The following is an 11,787-nucleotide window of genomic DNA, read 5'->3' on the forward strand; positions in this document are numbered from 1 at the left end:
TTCTCTATTCTTGCCTTTGCAAAAGAGCCCTCTTTGGTGCAAGTTTTGGGTGGTTGCAAATGCCCTTCACATGTGTGGTCTTTGACCCTTCAAAACCCTAGCAACCCCTTCACTCACCTTCTCTATATAAACCGTGCCTCTCCTTCATAAAATCTCAAGACTTTTCTGAAATAATTTTTCCAACTTTGCAAATTGTTTTTAAAGCTTAAAAATCGAGTGTCTTTGCAAAAACCTTTAAAAGTCTTCAAGTTGTACTACTGATCGTGGCTCTTTGTTACTTTATAATACTAAACTCTCTTGCTTAAGAATTGTTGATCTTGTAAAAGTTGTCCATCTCTATTCTTTGCTAAGAATATGTTAGTGGAAACTTGATCCTATAACATTCTAAGTGTGTTAGTAGAGTTTAGGACGGAGTAGTCTTTAACTCTTGGCAACCGGAGTAGGTTGCGAGTTAGCTTGTCATAAGAACGGAGTATTTCTTGTACTAGCTTTACAACCGGAGTAGGTTGGTGTCTTTTATTGTAAGGGTCTTTTAGTTGTCGGAGTAGATCACTAAAAGAAAGCAATAAAAAGGTAGATTGGACGTAGGCACTTGAGTTTCTTGCCGAACCAATTCAAAAATCTCGTGTTCAATTGTTTACTTTATTTCCGCTGCAATTTACTTTGTTTGTTTGTCGTGCTTTGCTTAAACCTTCGAAGTAACAGTTCATCATACTGTCACATTTGGTCTCGGCAGTCGTATTCCACAAACCGAGACAAAATAGCTACGGTCGAACGATTGTTACTTTCATTCTTCAGCAAACATTCATCGTGATACTTGTTTAGTCTTTCAATATTATTCAAAGTATCTTCTCATCTCTTTTGTCCTCGTAACTCACTTTAATTCAATAAAGTTGAAGTTATAAATTTTTTAAATAGTACCTAATTCACCCCCTCCCCCTCTTAGGTACTTGAATCCATAAACTCAACAATTGGTATCAGAGCCTCGTGCTCTTGATCGAGGCTAATCGCCTTAGAGTTTGATTCGTGGGTAATGGATTCCGAGAAACACTCCAACAATTGGTATCAGAGCCTCGTTGCTAAGCCAACTGCTCACCATCCCCGAATGGATCACCGCAGATACCACAAAACAACACGTGGTCAGTACCGACTAATCAAATGTAAAACAGGTAAGCAATGTAACCAGCTGATCATCCTCTAACCCAGTCTCCCGATCTCGCACAGTAACCGACTACACACCGAAGTGTGTAGCCCTGCCAGATTACCCATCGCAACAGGTAATCCTCGCCGCCAGTGGGTGACCGCAGCCCATCCCACCTAGTCCAGCTCATCAACGAGCGACTAACAATCCCTGTCCCTTAATATGCACATCCCCTCCCGTGGCGGGTTTCACGGAGGGCGAACTAGGGTGTGAAGCCACTCCCGCAAGTGACTCCACCACAATCACAACACACACAACACCACAGCTGTCACAACACCTCCACACCTACATCGTCACACAACGCCCAAACACCGATGATCAGTAGATAACAATAGATATGCAACAATAACAATCACAATCAATTAACGGTACTGAGTAGGAAAACCTACCTTGTCACAAACCATGAGAGACATCTATACACAACCAAGCACGACTCCAATGCGCATCCTACAACGATAACCATATCCTATTACACAACTATCCTCAATGAACTACCCAAAAGAACACAAGGCAGAGACTTACCTAACAATACGCATCGACGGTGACATAGACGACCACCACAACCGCCATCCTTCCCAAACGAATCACGTCCTTCCCATGGTGGAGGTTTAGGCTATATACATTAGAGTGTGAAGAGATGGGGTGATAGGAGAGGGAGGTAGGCTAGGGTTAGAGAAAGAGGAAATGTCGAGGAAATGGGAAATGAAATGAATCTCGCGAACTTGCATTTTATATTAACGCGTCGACAGCAGCCATACTCGTTCGAGTACTGGAGTACTCGGCCGAGTAGGCTCTACTCGGTCGAGTATAGGTGATACTCGGCCGAGTAGCCTCTGCTAGGTCGAGTAAACAATCCTATAAAGTTCATGTTAATCCCTGATCCCTCACCCAATCATCCCTACTGTCTGTCTTGGTCAGCAGGGTCGGTCAACAGAGTCCTTGAATATCCTGGGTATTACACAGTTGCTCAGAGACTCGACAACAACTTATTCCCATACCAAAGTTTCGATATTTTTATATACCAAACAAAAAAATAAGTTTCAATATTTTAACAAAGTCAATAACAATTTCCAACGACTCAACTCGGTTCAAAGCCAAAAAAATTAAAACGACTCTATTTTTTTTCAAATTCCAGAAAAAACACTTTTAAAAACTGAAACTAATCCAAGCTAAATTTAACCCATTTTACGTGGGAACCCAATATCCCAAACTCCCAAATGCAAGAGGTACTTGAAATTTCAATAACGATAATATGGTAACAACCAAGTAATTAGCTGTCCATTAACTGGATTAACTCTAATTTATTTTCCTAAATCTATCAAGTTTTGGAAAGTTTAGGTTAAAAAACGCGCTTACTAATAAATTACCGTAGCTACCAAGGCAAATTAGCAAACCGCCTCTTTGTTGTATTTAAACACTAACACAAGTCAACAATCTCACATAAACAAAATTATTATTCCCATAAAGAAAACTCTAATACAAAACATTCTAATTAACTTGTGAATTTGTTACAATCCTTAATGATGGCTTGCGGTTCGTTTTTTGAGTTTGTTCAAGAAGATGTGTTTGATAATTTTAATATATTGGATCATGGTTTTGATGACGATAGTTGCTTAAGAAGTTTCGAAGTCGAAAAGGAGTATAATCACGGTGTTTCTACTGATGATGGAGTTCAGATAGAGGAGACTAATTACATTCATGGCCATGAGGAGGAATTTGAGGAATGTGGAAGTGATGGTAGGTCGTCTGGTTATACGAATGAGTTCAGTCCTTCTGGGTTTTTCGTTGGTCAAATTCGTAAGAGGCGTAGATTCGAACAAGTTTACAGTGAGTCTAATTCTGATGATTATACCAATGAGTTTAGTCCTTCTGGGTTCTTTGTTGGTCAAATTCGTAAGAGGCGTAGATTTGAAGAAGCTAACAGCGAATCATCTGTCGGGTTTTATGGTCATGATGATGATGATGATGCCTCTGATTTTAATGAAGTACAAAGTAATTCTAAGGCAAACAGTGAAGATTCAGTTGGGTTTTAGGATGATGATAGCTATGTTGCGATAGAATGGATGAACATTTCAGGAAAATCATCATCATCTTTGTCGGTCGATGAGAGGAGGTAGTTGCAGAAGCATGTGACGGTTTTCACTCTGAATGTACATCAAAACAGAAATTGGTGTCGAAGCGGAAAAGGAAGGGTTCACCAACTGTGAAGGAAGTTGAAGAAAGTTGCAAAAGGGATGCTGACGGTGAAGAAAGACAGATTGTAGTTTCAGCTTTGATGGCGCCTCGAAGTTGCCCTTGGAGGGACAGTAAAGGAAAACTGAAGAAGAGATGTGTATTCCAGCAGTAGTTTAGTTTTGTTAATTATTATCTTCATCTATTCTAATTTTAACACTTTAAATCTGTTCTGTTATATAGAAGCGCTGATTATTTCACGAAACCGTGATGTAGCCTGTAAGAAGTTGTAATTTTCATTCATATTTCATACATTCTGTAACAGTTGATCAATTCTCAATTATTCCTGTCACTGAATCAGTTCATCAATTATTAATTGTACATCTCTTTGTATGCTTATTTGTGAAGTAAGCTTATCTTGAGTGACGCGGTGTATTGTTAACGTTGCTCTAATCTGATGGGCTTCGATTGCATTCTGGTAATTTGCTGCCTGTTACCCATTTGAGTCACCTTGACCTGTTTTTGAGCTTGTTGGTTTGTGCTTTACTTTCTATCTCAACTAATAAACTCTATTCTAACTCATACCTGTGCATTTAATGACGGCTTTCCTTAATCAAATGTCGTCAACTCGTCATTATATACCAGTAATCTCACTTGGGAATTTGTTGCAGGAGACACTCAGTTAATACAGTAGGATGGTGAATTAGTGCTATTCTGTAAGTTAATTCTGTGGTGTATCTTCGTCTCTGATCTTTCATCTGAGATGAATCAGTTACTGTATTAAATACTGTGCATGAGCATGATATGTGAATAAATTTTCATCAGTCTATTCTACTTCACCCGCCCCAATCATTTATTTACGTTTGATACTTGAAATACCCTCACAATGAATATAAAAAGTATACAAATGACTGAGACGGAAAGCGTATATCTCAATTTTGTTGCTGAATCTGAATTTCAATTCCTTTGCTTTATCCTCACTTTAGTCTTTCTATGTAAACTATACAGTATACAAAGTAGTTCAGTATCAGCTGACAGCTAATGCTAAGCCAATGTGATCAGTTTGATTTCTCCAAATTTCAGTTGCCTGTTTCCTTGTCACTTTAGCCATGGATTACTATTCCTATTTCCTACTACAATAATGTTAATAATAAATCGGTTTTAATCACCAACATACTTTCCGTATCGAATTTAAGTCGTCGGGACTACCTAAGCGGATTTCCGCGTTGGAAAATATTCGAACTCCAAACCAACTTTCCATTGAAAAATCTATCAACTTTTCAGCATTAATCACAAGATACACGTACAAAATCCATTCTCCTTTTCACCTCGTTTTTAAATGTCATTTAAATTGAGCTTGGAGAGTGTTTGTAGTTAACTAAATAATCAATAAAAGTACTCGTAACAAATTAATGAACTCTTAACGAATCAATAAGGATAACCGATTTTTTGTCGAAACATGAGCTTGGAAAGTGTTACATATAAAAGGACAAATACTAGTAAAATCAATAAATTTGGGAACAAAATTCATTATATTTAGAACGGTTCACAAATTTGGAAATTTCAACAAAAACATTACGAATAAATTGATATTGTCATCAATAAAAATGGTCATTTTTGGTTACAAAAAAAATGGTATATTCATTGCAAAAATACATCCGAGTAGCACATAAAAGTCTCAATTGCAATAGAAGTATAAAACAATACTATTTAACCCGTTTTATTTTCAATTGCCTGTATTTGCCATCCCAGCGACCCAGCATCTTCATTCTTGAGTTGAACGAAGTTGTATATCAACAAAACGACGTCGTATATGGAGAAGAAGCCGAAAAATGGATTATGCTGTATATGCAATTCAGCAAAACCTGCTCTCAAACGCCCTAAAACCCTTCAACAGGTTTTACAATCTTACCTTGTTCCTCAATTTGTCTATACGCCCTTCGTCTCAACTCTCTCAATCATATATTTACTTTTTTTATTCACTGTGTGACGTATTTTAATCAAAGGTAAACAAATGATTGAGACGAAGGGCGTATAGTATATAGTATATTTGTTTAATCTCATTTTAATTGACTTTCCCTCTTTAATTACAGTAATTTTTCTTCTACGGCTAAATTATATGAAGAGAATGTTACTGTGCTTGGATTAATTTTGGTGTAGGTGGTTTAGTATGCTGAAACATTAATCCTTTGCATGTGTTTTGGCTTATTGGCAGCTTAAGATTGTGTACTTTGCTGAAAATGGGGTACCCAATTAGTTTATCGTTATTCTCACGTAAGACCGCGTTATACTAGTGAAAGTATCCAATCAATATGAATGTCATGACTCATTTAAATGAATTATTAGTTATTAATAAATCGCTTTTCTAAATTTCTTGGGTAAGGCCGTCTTACACAAGTATTCATAAATTTCTAAATTTATTTATTGATGTATTGTGGGTGAAAGATATGTAGGGAATGTTTCTATGCTGTGTTTGAAGAAGAGATTCATAATGTTATAGTGGAGAATCAGCTATTTAGGCCAAAAGAGCGTGTTGCCATTGGCGCTTCAGGCGGAAAAGGTATCCTCTTTTCGATTTTCCTGCCTGTTTTATTAAGCTAAAATGTTGTGTTTTCGTTATATTCGGTCTCAAAGGCTTCAGTTTTTGTGATTCTTTTGAGGTTTATGTTTATTATTCTCTGCACTGCGAAAAGAGGAAAAGAAGAAATTGAAAAAGGATTGAGTTTGGTTTCCTTGGTAACTGTTTGTGTGAAGTCAAAGTAGGGATTATTTGGTAAACTAAACCATCCTCTATGTTTGACACCATAGATTAAAAATAATGCTATTAGACGCCTTTTTGGACAGCTGGTGCATTGTCTGGTTCTGTCTCTATGGTCTTAACTATCTCATCTTCAGCGACATGCTTGTGATCGGAACTATGATGTGTTGAGTGATCCTTGCAATGGATTTTTGCAGTGGCTTCCACTACCGCAGTTTTTTTGTACATAACATAGCTGCTAGATATCCTTGATGCAATGCATATAACTGTAGAAACTGTTTTGTGATTTTGAAACAAAAGAACATGATTTTGTCTACCTGTGTTGAGTAATCCTTCATGATTGTTTCTTGAGTGTACTGGATCTGATTTGGATCATCAGCTTTTGACTGTAGTGTTTGTTTTGTTCAGATTCCACTGTTCTCGCCTATGTACTGTCAGAGTTGAATCACCGACACAACTATGACTTGGATCTCTTCCTGTTATCAGTAGATGAAGGCATTACAGGTTACAGAGATGATTCCCTTGAAACTGTGAAAAGGAATGAAATCCAGGTGATGCATTTCTCTGTGATTTACTTTAAATTAAGCCTGACTGTTGTTGCTCCTGTGAAAAATGATTTTGGTGTGTGCAGTTGATCAGCCATTTATATTGCAAGCATTGGGTTTCTAATTTATTATTCTATTGAGCTCATAGATTTTCTAAAAAAGCTTTATACATGATGTGTTCCGATCCTGACATCTTGCTGTGGAGTAAATTGAATATACATAGTATAATACTGAGCCCTTGATAAAATTTGTTTGCCAAATTAGACATGATTCGTTATGCCCGCAACTGAAAATCCAAAAGTTTTAACAGTAATCATTTTAGTAAAGCGAATATGCAGTGAACTCCTGCTTTACTGATCTGTGTTTCTGGGACGTCAGTTATTTGCTGAGTATATAACTGCAATCTTGACTCTTGAGTGCCGTCTGGTCTCCTGATTGCTTTAGTCATGCTTATGATTGATTTGATACCATGCTCATGAATTTAACTGATCATTCAATATATTTTCCCCTGCTGCGATTTGGCAACATAATATGACTAATTTCTTGCTTTCTTCATCTAATTTCAGTATGGGCTTCCCTTGAAAGTTGTCTCGTACAAAGATTTGTATGGATGGACAATGGATGAGATAGTGAAGATGATAGGGTTAAAGAACAACTGTACGTTCTGTGGAGTATTCCGACGTCAGGTTTGTTTTTTTTTTTTTTCCCCATCATCTGCTTTGATATCCTATCTACCTTGTACTGAAAGATCTCCCTCCAAGCCGTACATATGAGTTTCGTCGGCTTTCCACTGAATTTGATGTGTGTCTATGAGATCGAGTATGGAATTCTGTTTACACACTTTAAATTGAGTATCCGTTTCCCTCGTCCTGCTAGGATTGGAAATTCTGTATTTTCCCTATCCATATGATTGAGTCCTTGGGTTTCCGAAATAGACGGTAGAATTCTTGGTAAATTTCGGAATTTCGACCATACTCGTTGAGTTGCTGAGTAAAGGAATGGAGGGTTTGGGACATGCAAGCCCTCTGATCAGCAAAGCTCGATGATACAGATCAATCCCTTGTTGTGCCAAAGATCTTACCCTTTCCAACAGTTGTGTAGAACTAGAAACCCATTTAAATTTTAAAATACCTATCTCACTTGGTGTTATGATGTTTGAACTATATAAGTCAAAAGTTAACTTGAATTCCGTTAATCTGCTAATTCTCCTCTAGGCCCTTGATCGAGGTGCTGCAATGTTGAAAGTGGACAAGCTTGTCACAGGACATAATGCAGATGATATTGCTGAAACAGTGTTGTTGAACATATTACGTGGTGATATTGCCAGGTATTCCATAGGTTAGAGCAGTTAAATTCTGTGGCTACAGCAAATCTTTGACTTTGATTGATGTGCAGGACTCTGTTTGTGCACTATCATTTTCCGTGCCCATAACTCGACAGAATTTGTTGTCTTTTGCTTTAAAGGTTGAGTAGATGCACAGCAATAACTACTGGGGAAGATGGGCCAATTCCTAGATGCAAACCATTCAAGTACACATATGAGAAGGAGATTGTTATATATCCTTTACATTAAAGGCCTTATTGTGATTTACGTTGATATGAGTTACATGTTATTGTATTTATACTAGTTATAATTGACAAAATTTTGAACGCGAAACCTTAACTGACCTGCTTACGTACGCATATTTCAAGAAGCTTGATTACTTTTCCACTGAATGTAAGAATTACTGAACTTATGTAGCTTTATATTCTTTTGTTAAGTGCATTCTTGTCTTTTGTTTCATGGTTGACATTTCCGTGTTCATTTTTTTTAGTACATAGTAAATGACCTGAATTTTCATAGTGACCACAATGCTAACAATTGGTTCAGTATCTTGAAAGACTGGATGCTTTCATTTACATCTTTAATTTTAAATTCTGAAGTAACGACCTTTTTTTGTAAATTTGGGGTATTCTATATTTTTTAAGATAAAAAACTCCAGTATTGCCACCTAGGCACTAAATCCTTCTTACAGAAACCAAAAATGACAATATAAACATGTGTTTCTGCGCGATGAGACTAGGTTTACGGTAGGGTACAGTTCAGTTCTTGTGTTTCTGAAAGGGAATCCTTTGATAGCAATCAAGAATGCACAAGATATATATTTTATTTGTTGGTAGAATTCGTGCATTGGTATTAAAGGCTAATTTTGTATCATTTGCAGGCATTTACTCTCCAAATGCGTACCGCGGTTTTGCTCGAGAGTTTATCAAGGATTTAGAGAGAATTAGGTCTATGTTAATTCAGTCATTTTTCGTCTTGCCACCCTGATGTGCTTGAGATCCTTTCATGTGTACTTACTAGACTCTGCGCTATGCCTTCCAGACCTAGAGCCATACTTGACATTATCAAATCAGGGGAAAACTTCAGAATTTCCACATCGACCAAAATGCCGGAGCAGGGGACCTGTGAGCGCTGTGGCTATATATCTAGCCAGGTGATGTAATCTTTGTTCATAAACTTATTCTCCCTTTATGGCTGTATGACTGTATCTCATTTATATTCTCGTCATTTGTCTTTGGGTGGTCAATCGATGCAAAGTCTGATGACTAACAGTATGTATTTTCAATATTCTAAAATTGAAAGTGTTAAAAGCGTTTTTTCCATAACTGTAACATGACAAAGTAATGGTTAAACTTGACATTGTTTGGCCACCAAAATCAAATGTGAATACTAAATTTAGGATGGGGGTAAGTAGTACATGGTGAATTTGGAGCTTTGCGGTGGTTGACTTTCCGCTAGACCTAGGTCGTAGGGCACCTTGCAAAACAAATTCCGAACTTGAAAAACCAACTTGAAATATCCGAATTGAATCTGATCGAAGACCCAAAATGAGCAAGCCACATTTCATTTGAAACATGATTCAACCTTAGTTTCATCGAAACTAACTAAACTGAATTCTGCTAGCCAGAAAAAACAAATCTGAATGAAAGTGAACCAGTTACATCTGAACCAAGTTGCCTCATATCAAAAGAGACTTATTTTCTCATAAACACCCTTCCAGAGTTCCAGTATGTACTGAAAAATATTATGAACTTTTTCCTCGGGTGAATTTTGGTGGTCTCTTACTCTGTTGCACACTTGCACCTCTAAGCCTCACAATAGAAATTTCGTATGTCTATGTGACTGTTGGTACTCCAACATGATAAGGCGAACAACTCTTGTTATATTGAAAACTTGTGCAGTCTTAGCCTTGTTTAAGTTGGTGCAAAGGTCCCTAAAATGCTAATATTTGAATGTCATCATTGAGAAGCGCAGAAGTGGTGCAAAGCCTGTGTTTTGCTTGAAGGGCTGAACCGAGGTCTTCCCAAACTAGGAATCGGGAGGAGCCGAGATCTGCACTCCAGTACAATGGAAGCAAAGCATATCAATGGAGCCAAAGAGGTTCAGGGAAAGCCTTGTGGTGATTTAGATTTCTGATGAAACTTCCAGGTAAATGTGAATATGTATGCAAGTTTTTAAAAAAATGGCAATTGTGAGTTTTGCCTGGTAATTAGTATTCAGGATATTACATTCAGTGATTGATGGGTAAAACTCTTGACTAATTCGACCACAAAAGCCAAATGCGTCAATTGCTGAATGCTGTCGTCCTTTTTGAAAAGGGAGTATTCAAGATTTGCTGTCACATACTAAGTGTCTAGGTGGTGGTGTTTTTGTTGGTGGTTGTAGTACTAGAAAATCCCGGAGTTTATGAAGTGTGACAAATATTAAAGGTTTTTCTACGTGATACCCTTTTATTTTTTTGAAAATATACCCTGTACACTCGTTTCTTACAAACATCACTGGTAGTGGTACCCATTAACTTCGTAAAAAAAAAATTAAAATTACCGAAAATACTATAATTCGAGTTTTTAAGTAAAATTTTGTAAAGAAAATATGTGAACGGTTGAGTAAACAATATCTATGTTAATGGCTCGACAAATTATTGTCAACAAATTAATCGAGGTGCATAAACTAACCCTTCAAAAGAGGCAGATTAGAGCAGTTATGTTTTTTTAATAAATTTTCATTAAGAATCGAGGTGCATAAACTAAACCTTTAAAAGAGTATGATTAGATCATTTAGGGCGTTTTAATAAGTTTTCATTAAATTTAGGGATACTAGTGGTGGTTTAAAAAGTGAGAAGTACCACGTAAAATTAAAAAATTAGGAGGCACCATGTAGAAAACCCCAGTTTTAGACAAGTGTTTGTTTAACGTTTAAACGAGAGAGTATTATTAGGTACTGAACTCTATCTTTATCTCAGATCTGGAGTATGGAAGAACATTAGCTCAATACCAGAGGAGTGTAATGCTATATAAATGCCCGAAGGCAGGTGGTCTTTGTAGTCGGGAGTTGTATCTAATTTTTATTTCTGGGAAACTTTGTAGCTGCTGTTCGAGCCACTCAGCTCTGCTCTTGGCGTTACCCTTTGGTGGGAATGTGGGATGATGTTATTCATATACGGAGTACATGGTTGAAATATATACGGATGAAATAATAATGAAAGTTTGGGAGTTGGCCCCAAATTTCAAGCTTGTTTTTGCAATGTAACAAATCTTGATCCTTGCCTCCCCCAAGTTGAGTTCCAGACTTCCGGGTACTACTTTTACATCCCCTGTTTATCCAGTTTATGTTTGCTTTCTTGGAGAGAAAATAATTGATGAGGTGATTTTCCCTTCAAATCTTGTCTTTCTTGGAGAGAAAATAATTTGGCTTAGAGGAGGGAAATGGAGGGGTCCATTTTCCCTCCCCCTCCATTTTGCTAACCAAACAATGAATTTCTCATCCTTTCAAATCCCTCTCTTCCCTTTCCCTCCAAATCCTTCGATCCAAACACACCCTTAGCGATCAAAGTATTGCAAGTTTGCAAGAAAAGACGCATAGAAAAGAAGGGAAATGGATCCTCTCCATTTCCTTTCTCTCCATTTTCTCTCATAATCTATTTAAATAATAATTACTCTTTTCACTCTCATTTTCCCTTTATTTTTATGCGTAAATTTAGAACCGTTAGATGGTACCAAAATATGATCCGGACAATTGAAAGGAACTTGCCTCTCCATTTCTTTTTAGGAAATGGAGAGAAATTGGG

The 11,787-nt window shown here is 37.1% G+C and overlaps 1 protein-coding gene across 3 annotated transcripts; it reads left to right on the forward strand.

Moving 5' to 3' along the window:
- Positions 1-5,098: 5,098 nt before the first annotated feature.
- On the forward strand, positions 5,099-11,339 carry LOC141586518 (cytoplasmic tRNA 2-thiolation protein 1-like). 3 transcript variants are annotated; one of them, XM_074407771.1, is made up of 11 exons: positions 5,099-5,270; positions 5,819-5,933; positions 6,540-6,682; positions 7,243-7,362; positions 7,891-8,003; positions 8,141-8,233; positions 8,353-8,393; positions 8,881-8,947; positions 9,042-9,153; positions 9,975-10,148; positions 10,963-11,339. In XM_074407771.1, the coding sequence occupies exons 1-10, from the start codon at positions 5,187-5,189 to the stop codon at positions 10,134-10,136; spliced, it is 1,050 nt and encodes a 349-aa protein (XP_074263872.1). In that variant the 5' UTR covers positions 5,099-5,186; the 3' UTR covers positions 10,137-10,148; positions 10,963-11,339. The 3 variants fall into 3 exon arrangements, with proteins under 3 accessions (XP_074263872.1, XP_074263873.1, XP_074263874.1); XM_074407772.1 differs by having other exon boundaries at positions 11,087-11,230; XM_074407773.1 differs by having other exon boundaries at positions 5,113-5,270; positions 5,827-5,933.
- The last annotated feature ends 448 nt before the right edge of the window (positions 11,340-11,787 follow it).

Source organism: Silene latifolia, chromosome 6 (assembly GCF_048544455.1).
Source record: "Silene latifolia isolate original U9 population chromosome 6, ASM4854445v1, whole genome shotgun sequence".
In the NCBI taxonomy this organism is placed as follows: Eukaryota; Viridiplantae; Streptophyta; class Magnoliopsida; order Caryophyllales; family Caryophyllaceae; genus Silene; species Silene latifolia.

What these genes read in the sequence shown, in the direction of transcription:
- LOC141586518 (XM_074407771.1), top strand. Translation starts at nt 5,187, where the DNA reads ATGGAGAAGAAGCCGAAAAATGGATTATGCTGTATATGCAATTCAGCA. An exon ending in TGGCGCTTCAGGCGGAAAAG is followed by an intron (nt 5,934 to 6,539) that starts GTATCCTCTTTT and finishes TGTTTTGTTCAG; the next exon opens with ATTCCACTGTTCTCGCCTAT. An exon ending in TGATTACTTTTCCACTGAAT is followed by an intron (nt 8,394 to 8,880) that starts GTAAGAATTACT and finishes TATCATTTGCAG; the next exon opens with GCATTTACTCTCCAAATGCG.